Genomic DNA, 22,585 nt, shown 5'->3' with positions numbered 1-22,585 from the left:
GGGGAGGAAAGGACGCCCACTCCCACTCCCACTCCCAGTCCCAGCCCCAGTCCCACTCCCACGCCTCCGCCCTTGTCCTTCTGTTCCTCCTCGCCCCCCAGTCCCAAAACCACCCCTACCCCCTCCACGGACATACAGTCTCGCTGACGGCCTTGATCACGGCCTACTGTGGGGGCAGAATCCATAACTGACATTACAATTACAGTACTGACAGACTGACACAGTGACAGACTGACACACTGACTGACTGACACACTGACAGACACACAAACACACTGACACACTGACAGACAAACGAACACACTGACTAGGATGGGGGAGAGGGAAGTAGGGATGGAGAGATGGAGGGACAGGAAGAGGAGGAGCAGGGGGGTGATGAAGGGATGGAGGGAGGGAAGGAGGAGGATCCTATGGGGGTCCGATAAAGGAGAGCTGACTCTGGGTTGGGAACATAGCGCCGCCCCGGGCAACCACACACCTCTGCCCCCCCCCCAACCCACGTCTACTACCCCCCTCCACCCCTCACTCCCTCTTCCACCCTTTCTCCCTCTCTCTCTCGCTCTCTCTCCCCGTCTCCCACCTTCTCACCTGTCTCACCCTCCCTGTCTGTCCCTCACGCCCAGTCTCAGCCCTGTGACCCTCTCTCTGGCCAGTGCTGGCAGTCCGTGTCTCTCGGCTCAATCAGCGCAGTTCTTGACACTCAACACACGCAATCCAGTCGCCTTTTCTTGATAATAATGATAATAATAATAATAATAATAATAATAATAATAATAATAATAATAATAATAATAGAAAATGCAGTCAGTCCGACAGGTCACATTCAACTCCGTCTCAGTCTGTGTGTCTGTCCGCCTCTCTCTCTCTCTCTCTCCAGCGCAGGTTTTGTATGGAATCCTTGTCAAAAAATTCAAAATACAAAAAAAAAGAAAAAAGAAAGGAATATTCCGCTTTTTCAATCGTTTTCTATTTCCCTTCAGTCCTTCCGTGGTATTCCTCCCCTATCTCTCTCTGTGTGTGAGTGTATTTCGGTTTTCCTTTTGTGGTCTATTTTTGTTCTTCTTCTCTCTCTCTCTCTCTCTCGGCCAGTCTTTATATCGCTCCCAGATCAATGTCGCGAAGTGTAGCAACTGCAGGGACTCGACACATCTGCTGCAACTAGTATTCACATCATTGACACGTTATTGTCACATTATTGTTGCATTATTGGTCATAGCGGCACGGCGATGCTCCAGATCTCTCGCATCCCCCCAGATCATACAAAAAATGGAGAACGTGAATTATTATATATATTTAAAAAAGTAAAATAACAAATCTGAACCCTCAATGGAAATGTCTCGCTGTTCCGCACGCCTCCGCCGTCGTACAGTTGCGCTCCCCACGAACTTCTCTCTCTCTCTCTCTCTCTCTCTCTCTCTCTCTCAGCCGTCCTGGCCCCGCCCCCACGGCCTCCCATTGGCTGGCGAATAAAATAAATTGATAATTCCAATGAGGTCTCTTGCTCTCTCCCCCCCCTACCCCCTCTCTCAATTCAATCTATTTCTACTCTCTCAATGAAATTTCAGGATTAAAAATCTCTCCATCCCTCTCTCTCTCTCTCCCCATCCCTCGTTCTCTCGAACTACCCCTATACACAATACAGCACAGTGGACAGACATTAATTCGCTCACTGATATTGTACACTCACCTAAAGGATTATTAGGAACACCTGTTCAATTTCTCATTAATGCAATTATCTAACCAACCAATCACATGGCAGTTGCTTCAGTGCATTTAGGGGTGTGGTCCTGGTCAAGACAATCTCCTGAACTCCAAACTGAATGTCTGAATGGGAAAGAAAGGTGATTTAAGCAATTTTGAGCGTGGCATGGTTGTTGGTGCCAGACGGGCCGGTCTGAGTATTTCACAATCTGCTCAGTTACTGGGATTTTCACGCACAACCATTTCTAGGGTTTACAAAGAATGGTGTGAAAAGGGAAAAACATCCAGTATGCGGCAGTCCTGTGGGCGAAAATGCCTTGTTGATGCTAGAGGTCACAGGAGAATGGGCCGACTGATTCAAGCTGATAGAAGAGCAACTTTGACTGAAATAACCACTTGTTTCAACCGAGGTATGCAGCAAAGCATTTGTGAAGCCACAACACGTACAACCTTGAGGCGGATGGGCTACAACAGCAGAAGACCCCACCGGGTACCACTCACCTCCACTACAAATAGGAAAAAGAGGCTACAATTTGCACAAGCTCACCAAAATTGGACAGTTGAAGACTGGAAAAATGTTGCCTGGTCTGATGAGTCTCGATTTCTGTTGAGACATTCAGATGGTAGAGTCAGAATTTGGCATAAACAGAATGAGAACATGGATCCATCATGCCTTGTTACCACTGTGCAGGCTGGTGGTGGTGGTGTAATGGTGTGGGGGATGTTTTCTTGGCACACTTTAGGCCCCTTAGTGCCAATTGGGCATCGTTTAAATGCCACGGCCTACCTGAGCATTGTTTCTGACCATGTCCATCCCTTTATGACCACCATGTACCCATCCTCTGATGGCTACTTCCAGCAGGATAATGCACCATGTCACAAAGGTCGAATCATTTCAAATTGGTTTCTTGAACATGACAATGAGTTCACTGTACTAAACTGGCCCCCACAGTCACCAGATCTCAACCCAATAGAGCGTCTTTGGGATGTGGTGGAACGGGAGCTTCGTGCCCTGGATGTGCATCCCACAAATCTCCATCAACTGCAAGATGCTATCCTATCAATATGGGCCAACATTTCTAAAGAATGCTTTCAGCACCTTGTTGAATCAATGCCACGTAGAATTAAGGCAGTTCTGAAGGCGAAAGGGGTCAAACACAGTATTAGTATGGTGTTCCTAATAATCCTTTAGGTGAGTGTATAGGATTGTGTACAGGGCCCTGTGTTGTCTCTACCCTCCACTCACAAGACATACCTGCACTGTTGGTTCTTCTTGGTTCCTCTGGCCAGAGTCCTGCTCCCAGTGGGATAGGGGTATGGATGTGGCTCTCTCTGTCTGGATGGAAACAGTCAGGGGAGTGGGGGTGTCTTCCCAGTAAGAGTGTTGAGCTGTGGTCACTGCGGTCAGCCGGCCCCGAACCTGTGCTTCTGCCTGGACAAAAACTGCACCGCTGACAAATATTACAATAAGAGTCGAGCAACACTGAGACAGGAGGATGCTAGTCAGTGCGTCTGTCAGTCAGTCAGTCAGTCAGTCAATGTGTCAATCAGTGTGTAAATCCATGTCAGGTGTAGAAGAGGGAAGGGAAGAGAAAGAGAGGAATAGAGAGACAGGAATACAGGGCAGGGAGAAGGAGGAGAGGGAAGAGGAACTTAGAGCACATTGATCCATGTATTTCTCCTATTAGCAGATTCCTCATTGCAATACTGACACCGTGTGGCAGAGACATGAACATCACACCAGTCCGACGAAAGACAGTGATAGAGACCCCCCTGTGAGTTGTGTTATTCTTACAGTACAGTATAATAATAAATAATGAAGTCACCCTGATAAATGGAAAACATTTATGATTTTGTGTTGAAAGTGCGACTGAGTCGCAGCTATAGATCTATACAGCTCAGGTAGATTAATTTCATCTACAGAACCACAGACATCTTCAACCTTACGTTACGTCAACAGAAGCAGCCTGTGAACTTTAATAATACAGTCTATGCTGGACATTCAGGGTCTGTAGTAACTGTGCTGTTACAGTAATGATAGGAGGAACAGGTGGACTAAGCTATAAAGGAAGCGGTGCCTGCAGGTTGAGTGCTGGGGGAGAGAGGGGTCAGCAGAGACGCACACTGACCTCTGAGCCTGGGCAACCACTCAGCGAGCCGTGAGCCACCCAGATTGACCGACTCTGCAGATGTCTCCCTCTATCCTGCCTAATTACCTTCCTGTGAATGTTTGAGCCATAGTGACAATCAGAATGACTGGCAATTGCTCCGGAGAGTGGTTCCGTTGGATGCTGGAATGGAAACTTCCAGAACACACAAATACACCCAATACTCCTTAATACAAACTTTTTATTAACAATAAAATAAAAAATAAAATAAAAATGCTCAGACCTATTGTTGCAGTCTTCTGTAGAGAACACGGAACATTTTATTTTTCCAATTAATGAACCCTTCATATCAGGGTTTGTCTTTAGGACCCTTTTTCTTTACCTTTACATTGATCCTGATAGAAATCCAAGTCGGGGGGGGGGAAGCGTCTAGTCAGGGGAGACTCAGCGGGAAGGGAAATGGACACCAACAGGTTCCTGTAGCTGCCAGACCACCCTGCCAACTGTGGCTCGAGGGAAACCCGTCAAATTAAACCATTTCCTTAATGTAACAGATTACACGTTAACCAGCTGTAAAATACAGAGCAAATATTTATTCCATTAAGGACTCAAATTAATTCGACCAATGTCAACTAGAAACGCACAGAGCAATGGGTGAAAGTGGAGCATTCAGCCCCCCCACCCAACAGCCAGACCCTCGCACACAGAGGATTAAAACCCTTTCGAATAAAATAAAAACATGCAGCAGGAGACCAAAATAAAAAATGGGTAATCCTAATAAGAGTATCACAAGAAGCAGAGGCTGAGGGGCAAGAGGTTTTAAAACTGGGCAGCCCCCCCAAAAAAAGGTCCAATCTGAGTTGAGGATTGTGTGTCACTATTAACAGGGTAAAAGACGACTGCAGTAACAATCTCATGCAAATGTCTGTCAGTGGCCTGACAGTGTAGTAGTAATGATAATTGGGAGCATGTGTCCAGAATGCCCCAGCTGGCTGGCAGGCAGGCGAGTGTTCCAGTGCGGCCCTCGTCCGTCCGTCTCCTTGCGTTTATTAAGGTCCAAATGCACGGGTGTGTGTCGGGGGTCACTGGACACCGCGGCCAGTCAGTCAGTGTGTCAGTCGGGTGAGTCGCCGGACACTGCAGTCAGTGCGTCAGTCTGTCAGTCTCTTGCGCGCTCTGGGCGTGCAGTCCAGGGTGGGTCGATGATGGGTCACTCGGTGCCGTCTGGGTCGGCCTGGGCCATGTAGGCGTCCAGCTCGGCATCCAGGTGTCCCTTGGTCTTGGACATGTAGGCGTCCAGCTGGTTGTCCAGCTGCTCACGGGTCACCACAGGGCGGCCGACCCCTCGGCCCCGGCCGCGCCCCCGGGCACGACCCCTGCCCCCGAACCCGCCGCGGCCACGCAGACCCAAACCTGAGCCAGAGAGGGGGGAGAGAGAGAGAGAGAGGCATCAGACCAGCCTAAGTCAAGAGAGTCCTGGATATCTGAGCACAGTGCTGAGGTCCCTGCTCACCTTTGCCACCCATGCCTGGTCGGCCCGGCCCGGCTCCTCGGCCCATTAGTGGCCCCCCGCGGCCCAGCATGCCCCCTCGCTGTCTCAGGCCCCTCTTCATGCCCAGGCGGGTGGGCCCTCCTCGGCCGCGCATCGGCCCCATACCTGAAAGAGGGGGATGAGGTATTCAGTCGATATTACAGGACGGGATGGGACAGAAGAGGACAGGAAAGTAGTGTAGTGGACAGGACTCACCTCTGAGAGTCATGGCTCCTCTCATGGGCCCCCCTCGGCCTCCCCGGCCCCTGAGGCCCCCCCGTGGCATCCCTCGCAGCCCCGCCATGGGGAACCCGCGGCCGGGTGGCCCGCCCCTCATCAGGGGTCCCAGGGGCCGACCCAGGCGGGCCTGGATGTTGCTTTTCCCCAGCCTCTGCTTCAGACTCTGATGGGGAGAAAAGCACAAGACACCAATGAAGCCCACTGTAAACCCACTCCAACCACACCCTCGACTCCAGGCACTCACCTGTTTGAGCTGCAGGGCGGCCTGCACTGACGGCCGGTTCTCCATCTGCTGTGCCAGGCGGCGGTTGCGGGCGCTGGCCTGTTGCTGCTGCTGCAGGGTGGCCCGGCCCAGGCCTGCCCCGGCCTGCTTGTTCTTCAGCATGTTAGTGAAGCTTGGGGGAGGGAAGAGAGATGGAGGGAGGGAGAGGTGGAGGGGAGGGGGGGTGGGGAGCAGGGAGGGGAGTTTCAAAGCAAAATCATTTCAAACACACCATCCACCCAGAGGAGGAGGAAGAAAAAGGACAAAAACAAAAACAAACAGGAGCAGGAAATGGCCGATTCTGCGGCGCTACGTCCTTCCCCATAATCATTTAGTTTGAGTGCGATTTCCTCTTCCTCCCCCCGTCACGGTCTTCCTCCTCTGGGTCTTTAGCCCTGGATTCACCCCCAACACCTTGTTTATTTGGGGGGGAAGGAAACCTTTTCTTTGTGCATTTCTCAACACCATAAAATAAAAAAAAAAAGTGAAAACAGAGGAGGGAGGAGGAGGAGGAGGAGGAGGAGAAGAGAGCAGAGAGCAGGAGGAGAAGAGAGCAGAGACTAAAGGGGGGGGGGGAAGAAAAAAAAAAAACACAGGAGGTGAGCAATGGCCTCTTACAGGCCCCACCCCGACACCCACCCTCTACTGGTGGAGTGAGGGACAGGAGGAGGGGGCCCAGGGCTGCAGCATCCCATCAGCCACCCAGTCTCTTACACTGGGGACCGTGAGTCACGTCCCCAATAGGGCTGGGCGGCTAGTCATTAAAAACAAAACGGGCCAATAAAATAGACTGTCAGAGAAATCTCACTGGCTTCCTGCCCTACAGCAGTGCAGGGCCCCCCGTCATGCGACGCGGGAGGAGAGAGGCGCCGTGTATTGAGCTACAGGTGTTGGGGTGATAGTCTAGTACTGTTTAACACAGTGCAGTTGGGGAGAGGGAGAGCGAGAGAGTGTGAGCACATGGCTGCGACTCCGGACCAGCACCACACAGGAGACGGGCAGGTCTGCAGGGACGCTACATTTGAGGGGAACTAAATTTCAAGTGGAACGTCCTCCTCCCTGTACAGCCAACAAACACCGGCCAACACAGACCACTGGGCCTTCCAGAACTGTACAAAGTCACTCGGTCTGTCCCTGCACATGAGACGGAGTGTGAAAGCCAACAATTTTCTTTACTAAATTTGTAAGCTTGAGCTAACCACCTCCAAATTGAATAAATGCGACCCTAAGCAGGGGAAGCTGACATGTTGCCCTTGATGTGGAACACGTGGGAGATGCTACAGTCTGAGAGCGCGCGCGCAGTCTACTCCCTATCAATGGGAATTATTTCACCAGGCTCCCCCAGCACTGCTCCAGAGGGCTTCGGTCCACATGACTCATGATGGGAAAACACCACAACACTTCTTGACCGGTACAACATGACACCATCCACCGACTGCACAGCTGACACGCTGGTCTCCCTGTGGACGAGAACCAGGTTCTAGTTCTTTAAAACCTGCCCACCATACTCATAATTAAGCCAGCCAAGGCTCAACTCCACCTGCAAGTCTGTGTTGTGCTGGGCCAAACCAACTGTCAATCACCAGTCAAACATCAAGCACTGTCACACTGCAGAGTTGCGGCATCTCCCCATACACAGGGGCATCATCTTAACTCCTCCCCAGCCCCTCTGTCCCCCACCCCCTCACCACACCTGCATGCTCACCACTGAACCCCTGCCTCTCCAGAGGAGGGACTCCAATACGACCTCAGAGCTGCACCAAGTGTGTTTGCTGTACAGAGTCACAGATCCCCCACCATGCTCTCTCTCTCTCTTGCGCTCTCTGCCCATCTATCTGTGGTCCAGGGCTGCACGGCCAGGCCGGTGGGCTGGGGGGCACATGGCCAACCCAGGGGGGGGTAGGGGGGGCAGTGGTGTCTCGTCTCACCGCTCGTTCAGTGACATCTTGGTGGTGCTTTTCAGCACAACCTTCTGGGAGGAAGGGGCACTCATGGTCCTCTCTGGGCAGGGGCTACACACACACACACACACACACAATGAGGGACAGAGGGTCAGGGGGACAAGGGGAGATGGGGGGGGGGGGGGGGGGGGGTTGCGAGACATTTAATTATTATCCAGTACAATGCAGTGTATCATTAATACACTCACAATCACTCCTATGCAGAAACTTCTCCCACCCAATCTCTTCAAATCTATCGCTCTGTTCATCTATGCCTGGTCTAACTAGCTGGCTCATCATTCTGACAAAATGTCAGACGTTTAGATTTGCATTTGATCTGAAATCTGTACGCCCTGTTGCATGAGACGGTTTTGGGAAAAAGATGTGAAATGGTGTATGGACGAGCTGACAGACAGACAGACGCAATAGATCCGGCATTTCAGCAACTGTATTGAAGTGGACAAACGCCGGTGGAACGACAGACGGACAGAGACGTCATCGTAAAGCGTCATTTGCGTGCTTTCCTAGTGACCTAATTAGCAGGTGCGCGTTTAAATCCATTTAAAATAGTTAAGGTTTCATTCTTTAGCAGGAATACCACTATTACGTTTGTCTCTTTGTAACACACCTATAAGAGGTTGATTTGGTCGACACCGTTACCAAATATGGGCAATTAACTTATAAGTGCATCCATTACAGTACATTTAAAGTACATTTATCCGTGTAAAATGTATTTATATCCGCAGCCGACCACCATACCTACACTTTACACATTATGAAAGTGCATCTAAACACCTAGTCCAAACTTCACTTCACAGTACAAACCTTAAGCTAGCGCAAACACCCGGCGAGGTCGATCTTAACGTTCGGTCCGTCTGCGCATGCGCGTCTCATGCATGTTGCATTCTGCAATACAAGCCTGTATCGCTTTATTCAATAAGATCCAATCAAGTGACAATAATAGTCACATTAACGCGAAACGTATACATTCACTGCATGTATGGTCGCCATTTATTCCAGGAGGAGTCGATTCAGTACAGTTGCTGTAAATACGCTAAACGTGGAAGTGGAACAATTCACAGAAACAACCTTTGCGTTTTCGATAACCTACTACTACACAACCACCTAGACAATCGATGAGAATAACAATGATGTCCATGACAGTTTTATTAATTGACAAAATGACAAACCAACTCACTCTTCTGGGCTCGGAGTCTCACGGCGAGTGTCGTTTCGTCTCGACTCTTATTCGCTTATTTTTTTTAGCTTAATTTTTCTGCCTTACTTTCCAGCCAATGCAAACATTTACGTCTCGATAGATGTATATTTCTGTTTTGTATCAGCGGCCCCTGATCGCTGTATCTGTGCGTATATCTGTCTCTCTCCTCTCCGACAAAATGGCGGCCGACGGGTGATCTGTGAAAATGGAGAGATTTTATAGTCTCGGCTCATTTGAGTATAGATATCGTGAGACAGTGCGGGTCACTTTCGTTACTGTGTTTAATAAAATATCTCGTTAAATATATACGCATATGTGTTGCTTTCGTTTCGGTTGTGTAATACTAATATGAAATACGCAAAGCCTACATAATTTTATAAATGTTTATTTATTAGGTTGTGAAAATGGAAAAATTAAACATATCCACTACTCCCCCCGATTCGTTTAGACGACCTCACAATGGCCTCCATTTCCCATGCCGCAATACGCCAATCCCATTCATTCCCCGCACCACAGACTGAGTGTGGAGAACCGCGAAGACTACATTTCCCAGAATCCCCAGCGCAGGTAATAGACTACACAACACTGAAAGACGGACGACTACATTTCCCGAGCGTACTCCTCTCCCTATCCCAGACGAAACATGGCCGCCGTGGCAGTGGCGGAGACACCGTCGGGGAGGGATGCGATCGCAGAGGGGCTGCTCGACCTGCTCAAGCCGGCCGTGCAACAGCTGGACCTCCACGTCCACTCAGTGAGGTGGGGGGCCCGAGCCCGTATCCGTGTCCGTGTCTCTGTCCCGGCAGCTCCGTAGGTCACGACAGGGTCCCGTGATTATACACCGCCCCCCCATATCATCTTGTTCTCTGTCCCTCTCTTTCTCTCTCTTCTTGTCTGTCCTCTACCTGAGCCCCCCATTCCTCTCGGTATCGCACAGCACTGGGTAGTACAGCGCAGCGGGATGTATAGCACAGCGTAGTGGCTCAGTACCAGTGGCGGAGCTACAGGGGGCGCCATTGAGCCCCCCGGTCGATAATGTAATAAAACGCTGTCAGTTGATACTTTTTGTCCTCAAACATCTCGTAATGAGTGTGAAATCTGTATTAAATGAGAAGCCACATTGAATGGCTGTAGCCCTGTGGGACCATGTATGGTGGTGATGATGATGATGAAGGTTATTACTGCTGTTGTTTCAGAGAGAGTCAGGTGGAGCTACGGGAGCACATCGATAACCTGGCCACAGGTGAGAGCATGGGCAGTGTTTGTCTGTCTCTCTGTCCGTCTCGCCTGTCTGTCTCACCTGTGTGTCTGTCTCTCTGTCTGTCTGACTGACCGGTCCTCTCCCCCCTCAGAGCTGTGCCGGATCAATGAGCACCAGAAGGTCTCTCTGGAGCTCGACCCCTATGTGAAGAAGTTGCTGAACGCACGGCGCCGTGTGGTTCTGGTCAACAACATCCTGCAGAATGCACAGGTCAGTCCAGCGCAGTGCGATGCAGCGCAATGCAGCGCAATGCAACGCAACACAGCACAGCACAACATAGAGCGGCATAGAGCAGCAAAACACAGAACAACCTAACACAGTGTAGCATAGAGCAGCACAACACTACACAACATAACACAGCACAACCCAGAGCAGCAAAACACAGCACAACACAACACAGTGCAGGACAACATAAAACAGCATTACATAGAGCAGCACAACACATTGCAGCATAGAGCAGCACAACACAGCACAAAACACAGCTCAGCGCAGCACAGAGCGGCCCAACACAACACGACACAGCAACACTACACAACGTAGCACAGTGCAACACAACACATTACCACGCAGCGCAGTAGTGCACTCCTTCACCGCGCTCTCTTCCTCCGCTCCCCTCCCTCCCTCTCAGGAGCGACTGCGGCGCCTCAACCACAACGTTGCCAAGGAGACGGCGCGCAGGAAGACCATGCTGGAAACGTCGGGCGCCTTCGTCCCCCGATCCCCCAGCATGCACTGAGGCGCCGACTGACAACACACATCGGTGCACTGACTGACTTTCCCCCCCCGCGGTGGCAGTGTTGCTCCGTGGTGTGAGATGGTCTGGCAGTGTGCCGTGCTATAATAATTACACGCTAACTGGAGTGATAAACCTGTCTGTCTGCCTGTCTGAAGTCACTGTCCTCTGGGGCCCCCGTGTCCCCCATGTCCCCTGCCTGTGAAGGCTGCGCAGTGTGCGTACGAGTGTTAACAGTGTGTTCGTTAATAAAGTCCTGTAGCCCAGCCCTGACCGCCTGGTGGATTGTGTCTGTCTCTGTCTATCGATCTATATCGGCCTGTGTATCTGTCTGTGTCTCTGCATGTATCTGTCTGTCTGTCTGTCTATATCAGTCCATGTATCTGTCTGTCTGTCTCACCCATGTGTCTGTCTGTCTACATCGGTTCGTGTATCTGTCTCTCTCTCTGTACTTACCTGTTTGTCTGACCTGTGTGTGTATCTGTCTGTCTCTCTGTATTTATCTGTCAGTCTGTCTATATTGGTCCGTTTACCTGTCTGTCTGTCTGACCTGTGTGTGTGTGTGTCTGTCATTATCAGTCCATGTATCTGTCTGTCTCTCTCACCTGTGTGTGTGTCTGTCTGCCTGTCCATATATCAGTCCGTGTATCTGTCTGTCTGTCTGTCTCACCTGTGCGTCTTTATGTCTGTCTATATCGGTCCATGTATGTATCTGTCTGTCTCTCTGTATCTGTCTGTCTGTTTGTCTATATCAGTCCTATATCTGTCTGTCTCTCTCAGATCTGTCTGTCACGTTGGCTGATGGATTATTTATATTGGTTTTACTTGTCCATGCAGTGTACAGGTGGCAGATCCAGAGAGAGGGATGGGGCAGGGGAGAGGAGAGGAGCAGCAGTACAAGTATTAAGAGGATAGGATAGAGGGATGAGGGAGAAGGAAAAGAAGAGAAACTACCAGAGGGGGAGACGGGAGGAGGAGGGAGGCAGAGAGAGCGAGGGGGTGTAATCTTTTACGGCGCCACCTTAAAAAAACAGCCAGGGTCCCGCCAGCCCGAGCTGTCAATCAGGCCGCGACCCAGACACAGCCCGGCGCCCGGGGGCGAAGGGGGAAGGGAGAGAGGCGCGTCGCGATTGGCCAGGGCGGGCGCAGCGGCGCTGAGACGGGCGCCGCCATTGGCCGCCGGCGGGTGGGGCCGGCGATGAGAGCGGCGCGGCGATTGGCTGGCGGCCGCCGAGACACTCACGCGCACGATGTCTCTCCTTTTGTTTTTGTAGCGAGAGCGAGACAGAAGTTGGGAGCAGCAGCAGGATGCGCCAGCGGGGCCGGCAGGATAGACAGACACACACACAGACAGATCGGTAGATAGACAGAGAGAGAGAGAGAGAGAGAGAGGGGGGGGGAGAGAGAAAGGAAAACAAAACATCGGGATAGAGAGAGGGAGAGGGAGAGGGAGAGGGAGAGGGAGGGCAGAGGGGGACGAGGAGAATATTTTGGACTACCTACCACCACTTTCTGCTCTACCTTAACCTGCTGCTGTTGATGAGTGAGTATTCTTTATATCTATATTAAATGCATACATGCTATATATACACACACACGCACACTCTCACGCATGCATCTGTGCTGGATGTTTTCTTTGCATGCATGTGCGTGAGTGTGCGTGTGTTGATGGAGCTGTACTTGCTGCTGTCGCCGCCTGGTATTAACTGACCAAATACGGGCTACAGCCCCTCGGTCCCCCCCCCCCACACACACACAACCCCTCTCTCACCCCCGCACCCCCTCCATCCCTCCCTGCTTCAGCCAGACAGGCGGAGAAATGGAGAGAGGCACTCCAGACAAGAGCAGAGTCGCGATCGGTTTGTTTAGGAAAAAAGAAACGGCGATAGAGTTACGTGTGTGTATGTGTCTGTCTGTCCCCCCCCCCCCTACACCTCTCCTACTTAAAGAGACCGACATCTTTGCGTACCGACGAGATTCATACCGAGTTTCTGGACTCGGTGTGATAATGCTCAGCAACTTTGATCATTTGCTCACTGGTCGAACACACAGCCCACGACACGTGTGTGTGTGCGTGTACTTTGCTGTCTGTCTTGTACATATTTGTTTGTCCATCAATCCTGTCTGTCTGTCTGTGCATATCTGTCCACCCCACTTTGGTATCTTTTGCTGTCTGTCTATTATTATGTTCTGCAGCTGACTGTACCGTACTATACAGTGTGTCTGTCTGTCTGTCTGTTAGTCAGTGTCTCAGTGTGTCAGTCAGGGTGTCTGTCAGTGTCTAAGTGTGTCAGTCAGTTAGTGTCTCAGTGTGTCAGTCTGTGTATCAGGGTGTCAGTGTATCAGTGTGTGTGTGTCTGTCTGTCAGTCAGTCAGGGTGTCAGTGCATCAGTCAGTGTATCAGTTTGTAAGTCAGTCCATCTGTGTCTCTGTGTGTCAGTCAGGGAGTCTGTCTGTCAGTGTATCAGTGTGTCTGTCAGTGTTTGTGTGTCTGTCTGTCAGTCAGTCAGGGTGTCAGTGCATCAGTCAGTATCTCAGTGTATCAGTTTGTAAGTCAGTATGTCTGTGTCTCAGTGTGTCAGTCATGGTGTCTGTCAGCCTGTGTTTCAGTCTATCAGTGTGTCAGTCAGTGTCTGTGTATCAGTGTCTCAGTGTATCAGTTTGTAAGCCAGTCTGTCAGTGTCTCAGCGTGTCAATCGGGGTGTGTGTCAGTGTCAGTCTGTGTATCAGTGTATCAGTCTGTCAGTCAGTCAGGGTGTCAGTGAGTCAGACCTACATTGTCTTACAGACAGACTGTCTGATACTCTGACAGACACACTGACCGAAAAGATTGAAAAAGTTGTGGTGTCCCATCTGTTTTCTTGCTACTGTCTCTGAATGAGTAATGTTAGACCTCACTTCCTTGTGTGGACCAGATTAGTCAGCGTGTCTGTTTATCAGTCTATCAATGTATTAGTCAGTGTGTCAGTCAGGCAGTCAATGTATTGGTCAGTCAGTTTGTCAGTCAGATATATAAATCTCTCAATATCTGTTTCCCTCTGTGCAGCAGCATGTCAGCGGTGGCCCCCAGCAGCAGTGACGCGTGCCTCAGCATCGTGCACAGCCTGCTGTGCCACCGGCAGGGCGGCGAGAACGAGGGCTTCGCCAAGCGCGCCATCGAGAGCCTGGTCAAAAAGCTGAAGGAGAAGAAGGACGAGCTGGACTCCCTCATCACGGCCGTCACGTCCAACGGCGTCCACCCCAGCAAGTGCGTCACCATCCAGAGGACACTGGATGGCCGGCTGCAGGTACGAGATAGGGAGAAGGGAGGAGAGGAGGGAGAGAGAGAAAAGGGAATTAGAGGGGGGAGGGGGGAGAGGCGCCCCACTTTTGCCCCACTTTTGCCCCACTTTTGCCCCACTTTTGCCCCACTTTTGCCCCAGGCTGGTGCTGCTGCGATGAGACGGGTGCTGCAATTGGCCTGGGTGGGTGCTGTTTGATATGAGACAGACCCTGCCATTGGCCTGGGCGGGTGCTCTTGTGTTGAGACAGGCGCTGCAATCGGCCCGGGTAGGTGCATTGCGTTGAGACAGCTGCTGCCATTGGCCCGGGTGGGTGCATCTGCTATGAGACGGGCGCTGCCATTGGCCCAGGCAGGTGCATTGCGTTGAGACAGGCGCTGCCGTGGGCCCGGGTGGATTGAGCTGGATTGAGTGTGTCTTGGTTGGGAGAGTGGAGTGTAGGATGGAGGGGGTCAGAGAGATGGAGATTGAGGGAGAGAGAGGGGGGGAGTGGGTGAGAAGGAGAGGGAGAGGTGGAGTAGGAGCGATAGAGACACAGGACGAAGGAGGAAGGGGGAGGAAGTGGCCGGCTCCAGGTACAAGAGAGAGAGGGCTGACGGTCAGGGAGAAATGGACAGAAGTTCAATGTTTTAAATGATCTGATAGAGCTCAGCCAGAGGGAGAGGGCGAGAGGGAGAGAGAGAGGCTCTGAGGGGATTTCCCTGCCCCTCCCCCAGCAGCGGGAGAGATGGAGGGGGGGAGGGAATGAGAGAGGGAGAGAGAGATGGGTGGAGGGAGCAGTTGTTTTGTCTGAGACACAGGAAGGGGGTGGGGCCAGGGCAGCCGTTCTGTCTGTGCACTCTCTCTCCCTCTCTCTCTTTCTGCCTGTGAGGATCTCTCCCTCTCTCTGTTCATCTTTCACTCTTTCTCTCTCTGTTTCTTTTGTAAACTCTTCCTCTCACTTTTTAAATGTCTTTATTTACCTTTTATTTATTTCTTTACTCCATGAAAATATCAATTTGTGATTTTGTTCTTCAACACAGTGCTTCATAAAAATATAAATATCAAATCCCTCTCTCTCTCCTTTTCCCTCTCTCTCCCTCCGCTATCTCTCTCTCCTCTGGAAGGTCATTGAAGGTGATCTATGATGTTGTTACTCAGTCCTTCGGCTCCAGACTGCCGGGTGAATTAAATTAACGCCCCTCTCCTGCCCTCCCTCTCTCCCTCTCTTCTCCCAGGTTCAGTGCAGTATAAATGTGGTGTATAGTCAACGTCTCTCCCTCTCCCTCTCCCTCTCCTTCTCCCTCTCCCCAATCTCTCCCCTCTCGCCTATCCCCTCCAGGTGGCCGGAAGGAAGGGGTTTCCCCATGTGATCTACGCCCGGCTGTGGCGCTGGCCCGACCTGCACAAGAACGAGCTCAAGCACGTCAAATTCTGCCAGTTTGCCTTCGACCTCAAGTATGACAACGTGTGCGTCAACCCCTACCACTATGAGCGGGTGGTCTCTCCCGGCATCGGTATGGTATGCCCCGCTGCACACACACACAAACACTCTCACACACTGACGTACACACTGAATGATGTTCCTTTTTGCAACTAATTCCTGTTCTCTCCCTCTCGTTCTTTCTTTCGTTTTCTTTTTTTCTCTCCATCCCTCTGTTTTATTAAGCAGGTCTCAGTTTACAGAATACAGGTGAGTGCTGGCCCCCTATACTACACTATACTATAGTCCACAGAGCGCTGACTCCAGTCTGAGCCCCTATACTAGACTATACTGTACTACACCGATCAGCCATAACATTATGACCACTGACAGGTGAAGTGAATAACACTGATAATCTCGTTATCATGGCACCTGTCAGTGGGCGGGATATATTAGGCAGCAAGTGAACATTTTGTCCTCAAAGTTGATGTGTTAGAAGCAGGAAAAATGGGCAAGTGTAAGGATCTGAGCGACTTTGACAAGGGCCACATTGTGATGGCTAGACGACTGGGTCAGAGCATCTCCAAAACTGCAGCTCTTGTGGGGTGTTCCCGGTCTGCAGTGGTCAGTACCTATCAAAAGTGTCCAAGGAAGGAAAAGCGGTGAACCGGCGACAGGGTCATGGGCGGCCAAGGCTCATTGATGCACGTGGGAGCGAAGGCTGGCCTGTGTGGTCCGATCCAACAGACGAGCTACTGTAGCTCAAATTGCTGAAAAAGTTAACGCTGGTTCTGATAGAAAGGTGTCAGAACACACAGTGCATCGCAGTTTGTTGCGTATGGGGCCTCGAGCCGCAGACCAGTCAGGGTGCCCATGCTGACCCCTGTCCACTGCCGAAAGCGCCTACAATGGGCACGTGAGCATCAGAACTGGACTACGGAGCAATGGAAGAAGGTGGCCTGGTCTGATGAATCACGAGTTCAAGGTGTTGACTTGGCCTCCAAATTCCCCAGATCTCAATCCAATCGAGCATCTGTGGGATGTGCTGGACAAACAAGTCCGATCCATGGAGGCCCCACCTCGCAACTTACAGGACTTAAAGGATCTGCTGCTAACGTCTTGGTGCCAGATACCACAGCACACCTTCAGAGGTCTAGTGGAGTCCATGCCTCGACGGGTCAGGGCTGTTTTGGTGGCAAAAGGGGGACCTACACAATATTAGGCCGGTGGTCATAATGTTATGGCTGATCGGTGTATACTATACTATACTACACTATACTACACTGATGTTTCATGTTCTTGTATGTTTACTTCATGACCAGGCCCCCCCGGCAGGCTGATTAAAGAGGAGTACATACATGACTGTATCCAGATGGACGGATTAGCGCCCCCCCCACCTGAGCACCAGGGGGGGTTGAAGCTGCCACCCCCTCCCGAGCACTATGGCCAGCCACTGCCCCCCCTGCAACTGCCCCCGGAACCCCCCCGCGCCCCCCCGCCCGGCGCACTGTACCCCAACATCCCACTCTCCCCCCCAGGTGAGCCGTCATACCAACACACTTCTCCATCACACTGACACACACACACACACACACACACACACACACACACACACACACACTCACTCTCACTCTCTCCTCTCTCAGCTTCTGGCGCTCTGATGTCGGTGCCGGGCCACAGTGAGGGGCTATTGCAGATCGCCCCCCCCCATCAGACCATGGCTCCCACGCCCCCCCCCTCGGTGACCCCCCAGAATGGGTACACCCCGAAACACAGCCAGCCTCCACCCAGCTTCCACAGTGAGTCCCGGGACAGGAGGTCTGGGTGTGTCTTGTGTGTGAGTGTCAGTGTGTGTGTGTGAATGTGTGTCTGAGAGTGTGAGTGTCAGTGTGTGTGTATGTGAATCTGTGAAAGTCTGAGTGTGTGTGTTTTGTGTGTATGGTTGGGGGATTTTTGGTGTGGGAACGTGTGTGTGTGACACTTTGTGCTTTTCCTCTCTTTCAATCCCACCCCCCCACCCGCCCATCCACCCATCCAAGCATCCTGGACAGGCAGCAGCACAGCCATCTACACTCCCGTAGGACCCCAGCAAAATGGGCGGAGCCACCAGCAGCAGTCCCTGCACCAGCCCACCCACTTCTGTAAGTCTTTCAGCCACCTGTGTACTGTGCACTAATCTACAGTCCTGTCCAGCAGGGTCTCAGCCCTGGTCCCGCAGAGACACAGTCCAGTCCAGCAGGGTCTCAGCCCTGGTCCTGCAGAGACACAGTCCAGTCCAGCAGAGTCTCCAGCCCTGGTCCTGCAGAGACACAGTCCAGTCCAGTCCAGCAGGGTCTCAGCCCTGGTTCTGCAGAGACACAGTCCAGTTCTTGTTGTTCATGAATGCTGACTCTCTTTTCCTCCCTCTCTCTCTCTCTCTTCCTCTCTCAGGGTCTCAGCATCATAGTTCTGCCCCATTCCCCCCACCCGTCTCCAACCATCCAGGTCCAGAGTTCTGGTGCTCGGTGTCGTATTTCGAGATGGATGTCCAGGTGGGCGAGCAGTTCAAGGTGCCGTCCAGCTGCCCGGTGGTGACGGTGGACGGGTACGTGGACCCTTCGGGGGGCGACCGCTTCTGCCTGGGCCAGCTGAGCAACGTCCATCGCACGGAGGGCAGCGAGAGGGCCAGGTCAGTATGTGTGTGTGTGTGTGTGTGTGTCTCTCTTTCTGTCTCTCTCGCACTCTCTCTTGTTTCAGCTGTGCTTTATTGGCATGACCATCATAAGCAAAAGCCAAAGCAGTTTACATCTTAATAAATATTGCTAAACCACAGGGGGGGAAGTGTGTGAGTCCGCAAATGGGAGTGACTGATAATGGTAAAGGAGGAATAGCAGAGGAGGAGAGAGAGACGAATCAGAGACGGATCCTGACCAAGTACAGGCTCAGTGACATATAAAGTATTGTGATTTATAATTATATTATTTATTTTCCATTTATGCATGTATGTTCAGTAGCTTAGACAATGTCAAGAAAGCACCTTGAATTGAATTGAGTGCAGTTTCTGTCTCTGTCTCTCTCTCTTTCTCTCTCTGCCAAACGGAGACACTCAGACACTCACAGTTTGTCTTCCCCTCTCTCCCTCTCTCTCTCCCCCAGGTTGCACATTGGGAAAGGGGTGCAGCTGGAGTGCCGGGGGGAGGGGGACGTGTGGATGCGTTGCCTTAGCGACCACGCCGTGTTCGTGCAGAGCTACTACCTGGACCGGGAGGCCGGGAGAGCGCCGGGGGACGCCGTGCACAAGATATACCCTGGAGCCTACATCAAGGTCAGAGGGGGAGAGAGAAGGAGCGAGTGAGGGAGAGAGGGATGGGAGAGAGAGAGAGAGACTAGGCATCTTTGCAGAATGTTTTTTGTAAAGGGTAGCTTTGTCTCCCTCCTGTGGCACTGGCTGGTATCTGCCACCCCCTGGTGGTGTGTATCAGGCTGTGCGCGTGTGTGTGTGTGTGTGTGTGTGTGTGTGTGTGTGTGTGTGTGTGTGGGTTGGTTTATGTGGCTTTTTTAAGGTTAAAAACTGGTAATTACAAGGTTATTATGCAAAAACAGTGGTTTATGAGGACATTGCCAATGTCCCCATAATTCAAAACACTTAAAAAGCATACTAGATGTTTTCTTGAAAATTGTAAAAATGCAGAAAGTATTTTATGGGGGTTAGGGGATAGAATCTATAGTATGTACAGTATAAAAGTCATTATGTCTATGGAGAGTCCTCATAATGATAGCGGCACCAACGTGTGTGTGCATGTGCTTGTGCTGACCAGTGTGCGGACCCGTCCGTCTCTGCAGGTGTTCGACCTGCGGCAGTGCCACCGGCAGATGCAGCAACAGGCAGCGACGGCACAGGCAGCGGCAGCAGCGCAGGCAGCCGCGGTGGCCGGCAGCATCCCTGGACCGGGCAGCGTCGGGGGCATCGCGCCTGCAGTCAGTGAGTGTCTCTGTGTCCCCCGTCCCCCCCCCCCTCTCTCTCTCCCTCCTTCCTTACCTCCGTCTCCCGGAGCTAGCAATGTAGTCCTGAATATTTCGTCTCCCCCCGCCAGGCCTGTCGGCAGCGGTGGGCATCGGCGTGGACGACCTGCGCCGGCTGTGCATCGTGCGGTTGAGCTTTGTGAAGGGCTGGGGGCCGGACTACCCCCGCCAGAGCATCAAGCACACCCCCTGCTGGCTGGAAGTCCACCTGCACCGCGCTCTGCAGTTGCTGGACGAGGTGCTGCACACCATGCCGCTATCCGAGCCCGGGCCCACACACTGACCCGCCGCGACCAGCGCCACCGGACCAGAGCCATGCTCTCTCTCTCACACACATGCACGCACACGCACACACACTCACTCACTCATCTAGCTCTGACCCGTCTGTCAGTGTTGACTGAGCTTGATAACCCTGACCAAAACTCAGAAGAAACTCTCTCTCTATCTCTCTCTGTGTGCCTCTTCTCTCTCTCCCCCTCCATCTGCTGCTCTTCGACTCTCACTCCCTGTGTGCGCACCAGTGTGAATACAGTGTATTTCACCAAATAGCTGTCTAGAGCCATCGGCCAGACTGAGTCACAGAGCAAATGCTCCGAAACGGCAAAGAACAGGAATACATTAATAACAATTGTAATAATGTAATAAATATTGTAATTAATTAATTGACCAAAGCACACGTGTAGCCGTACCTGCTGTGGTCAGCTGCTATTCCTCCTGTGTTGTATTGTTCCACAGGAATTGACCACTGTGTCACTCACTGCCCGACCCACAGCCCACGCAACCCAGTTAACCAATTACTGAATCATGTGACTGTTCATTAACCAATTAGTACATCACATGACATTTGATTGAGCTTTAATAACTCACCTGAGGGTTAATTAACAATCGGGGTTAGTAAATCGGGGGACTCTTAACCAGTGGGTGCTGCTCGGCAGGCTGTGCCAGTTAGGGAGGGGTGTGTCTGAAGAGACGCATCACAAATAAACAGGCAGTCTTTTATTATTATACTGAAATGGGCCACAGTGTAGTATTATTATTGTTGTTATTCTTATTACCTTAGGTTTTCTTATCTCTTGGCTTAACCCAGAGCAGTACAGTCTAGTACAATGCAGTATATAGACTGTACTACGTTACACTACAGTGTAGTACAGTTTCTGCTGTTGTACAGAGCTGTCTGCCTGAGTAGCTGTTCCAGGTCATCCCAGAGATGCTCTGTCTGTGAGGGAGGGGTCAAAAACACAGTACTGGGCCTTAGAAATGTGTACAAAGCTTTACTGTATTACACCATAGTGATACTAGACTAATACACTACAATAATACTGTACTGTACGCTATACCTTGAGCCCACTGTGCCATCAGTGCTGGACACTGCTAAAACTGCCCAAATTGTATTGTACTGCACTGTGCTGTGCAGCAGTTGTGCTCTACTGCACTGTGCTGTGCCCCAGTCACACTGTACTGCACTGTACTGTGTTAAGCCCCAGTCACGCTGTACTGTACTGTACTGTGCAATGCTGTGCCCCAGTCAGGCTGTACTGCACTGTGCTGTACTGCACTATGCTCCAGTCACGCTGTACTGTGTTGTACTGTGCTGTGCCCCACTCATGCTTTACTGTACTGGTCATGGTTCCTCTTCACACACACCTCCCAACCACAGCATCTCTGACATTGGGCCTCCCCCACTCAGTACTGGGTGGGGCAGTGTTTTTAATTACACACTACACGCTGTATAAGTGCACACACATGCACACACACACGGAGGAGAGAGACACAGCCCGGCACCCCTTTCCCCCGGCAGACCATCCACGCTGTCATCGAGTGCAAACAAACCTGCCTGTCAGCCTTTGTATTATTTGATTATTTTCTTTTATTATTGTTATTATAATTTCAGTGATGTTGTACGAGGAGATGCCGTACCAATAGTGTTGTACCGGAACACCAAAGGTAATAAATAATGATGACAATGATGGTAATTCATAATTAAAGTCAGTTGTTTTGATACAAGCTGGAGTGCTGTGTTTTTGCTGGTATGTGTCTGTCAGTGTGTCCATTTTTCAAAATGTTTAAATTGTGGTTCTCATCAACAGTGCCATCCACCATAACTGCACTGTCACACATGTATTTATGTATGTACACTGATCAGCCATAACATTATGAGCACTGACAGGTGAAGTGAATAACACTGATAGTCTCGTTATCATGGCACCTGTCAGTGGGCGGGATATATTAGGCAGCAAGTGAACATGTTGTCCTCAAAGTTGATGTGTTAGAAGCAGGAAAAATGGGCAAGCGTAAGGATCTGAGCGACTTTGACAAGGGCCAAATTGTGATGGCTAGACGACTGGGTCAGAGCATCTCCAAAACTGCAGCTCTTGTGGGGTGTTCCTGGTCTGCAGTGGTCAGTACCTATCAAAAGTGGTCCAAGGAAGGAAGAGTGGTGACAGGGTCATGGGCGGCCAAGGCTCATTGATGCACGTGGGGAGCGAAGGCTGGCCCGTGTGGTCCGACCCAACAGACGAGCTACTGTAGCTCAAATTGCTGAAGAAGTTAACGCTGGTTCTGATAGAAAGGTGTCAGAACACACAGTGCATCGCAGTTTGTTGCGTATGGGGCTGCGTAGCCGCAGACCAGTCAGGGTGCCCATGCTGACCCCTGTCCACTGCCGAAAGCGCCTACAATGGGCACGTGAGCATCAGAACTGGACCACGGAGCAATGGAAGAAGGTGGCCTGGTCTGATGAATCACGAGTTCAAGGTGTTGACTTGGCCTCCAAATTCCCAAGATCTCAATCCAATCGAGCATCTGTGGGATGTGCTGGACAAACAAGTCTGATCCATGGAGGCCCCACCTCGCAACTTACAGGACTTAAAGGATCTGCTGCTAACGTCTTGGTGCCAGATACCAC

At 51.4% G+C, this 22,585-nt stretch overlaps 3 protein-coding genes across 6 annotated transcripts; 2 read left to right on the top strand and 1 right to left on the bottom strand.

Moving 5' to 3' along the window:
• Positions 1–4,032: 4,032 nt before the first annotated feature.
• Positions 4,033–9,212, bottom strand: chtopa (chromatin target of PRMT1a). The gene is made up of 6 exons (XM_066721164.1): positions 8,981–9,212; positions 7,771–7,854; positions 5,825–5,975; positions 5,557–5,743; positions 5,323–5,466; positions 4,033–5,222 (listed from the first exon to the last, which is right to left on the bottom strand). The coding sequence occupies exons 2-6, from the start codon at positions 7,833–7,835 to the stop codon at positions 5,020–5,022; spliced, it is 750 nt and encodes a 249-aa protein (XP_066577261.1). The 5' UTR covers positions 7,836–7,854; positions 8,981–9,212; the 3' UTR covers positions 4,033–5,019.
• A 383-nt stretch (positions 9,213–9,595) lies between these two features.
• On the top strand, positions 9,596–11,268 carry snapin (SNAP associated protein). The gene is made up of 4 exons (XM_066721165.1): positions 9,596–9,760; positions 10,198–10,244; positions 10,354–10,472; positions 10,891–11,268. Exons 1-4 carry the CDS (start codon positions 9,645–9,647, stop codon positions 10,996–10,998), a joined length of 390 nt encoding a protein of 129 aa, XP_066577262.1. The 5' UTR covers positions 9,596–9,644; the 3' UTR covers positions 10,999–11,268.
• A 953-nt stretch (positions 11,269–12,221) lies between these two features.
• Positions 12,222–21,684, top strand: smad10a (SMAD family member 10a). Of its 4 annotated transcripts, none has more exons than XM_066721161.1 (11): positions 12,222–12,538; positions 14,045–14,282; positions 15,598–15,772; positions 15,925–15,948; positions 17,001–17,216; positions 17,325–17,477; positions 17,718–17,819; positions 18,109–18,346; positions 18,814–18,982; positions 19,501–19,639; positions 19,752–21,684. In XM_066721161.1, exons 2-11 carry the CDS (start codon positions 14,046–14,048, stop codon positions 19,961–19,963), a joined length of 1,665 nt encoding a protein of 554 aa, XP_066577258.1. In that variant the 5' UTR covers positions 12,222–12,538; position 14,045; the 3' UTR covers positions 19,964–21,684. The 4 variants fall into 4 exon arrangements, with proteins under 4 accessions (XP_066577258.1, XP_066577259.1, XP_066577260.1 ...); XM_066721162.1 differs by having other exon boundaries at positions 14,042–14,282; positions 15,928–15,948; XM_066721163.1 differs by having other exon boundaries at positions 14,042–14,282; positions 17,730–17,819.
• Positions 21,685–22,585: the final 901 nt, after the last annotated feature.

Source organism: Amia ocellicauda, chromosome 14 (genome assembly GCF_036373705.1).
Source record: "Amia ocellicauda isolate fAmiCal2 chromosome 14, fAmiCal2.hap1, whole genome shotgun sequence".
Lineage (NCBI taxonomy): Eukaryota > Metazoa > Chordata > Actinopteri > Amiiformes > Amiidae > Amia > Amia ocellicauda.
Note: the sequence above shows the minus strand (reverse complement) of the source record. Positions and strands in the feature narration are given on the sequence as shown.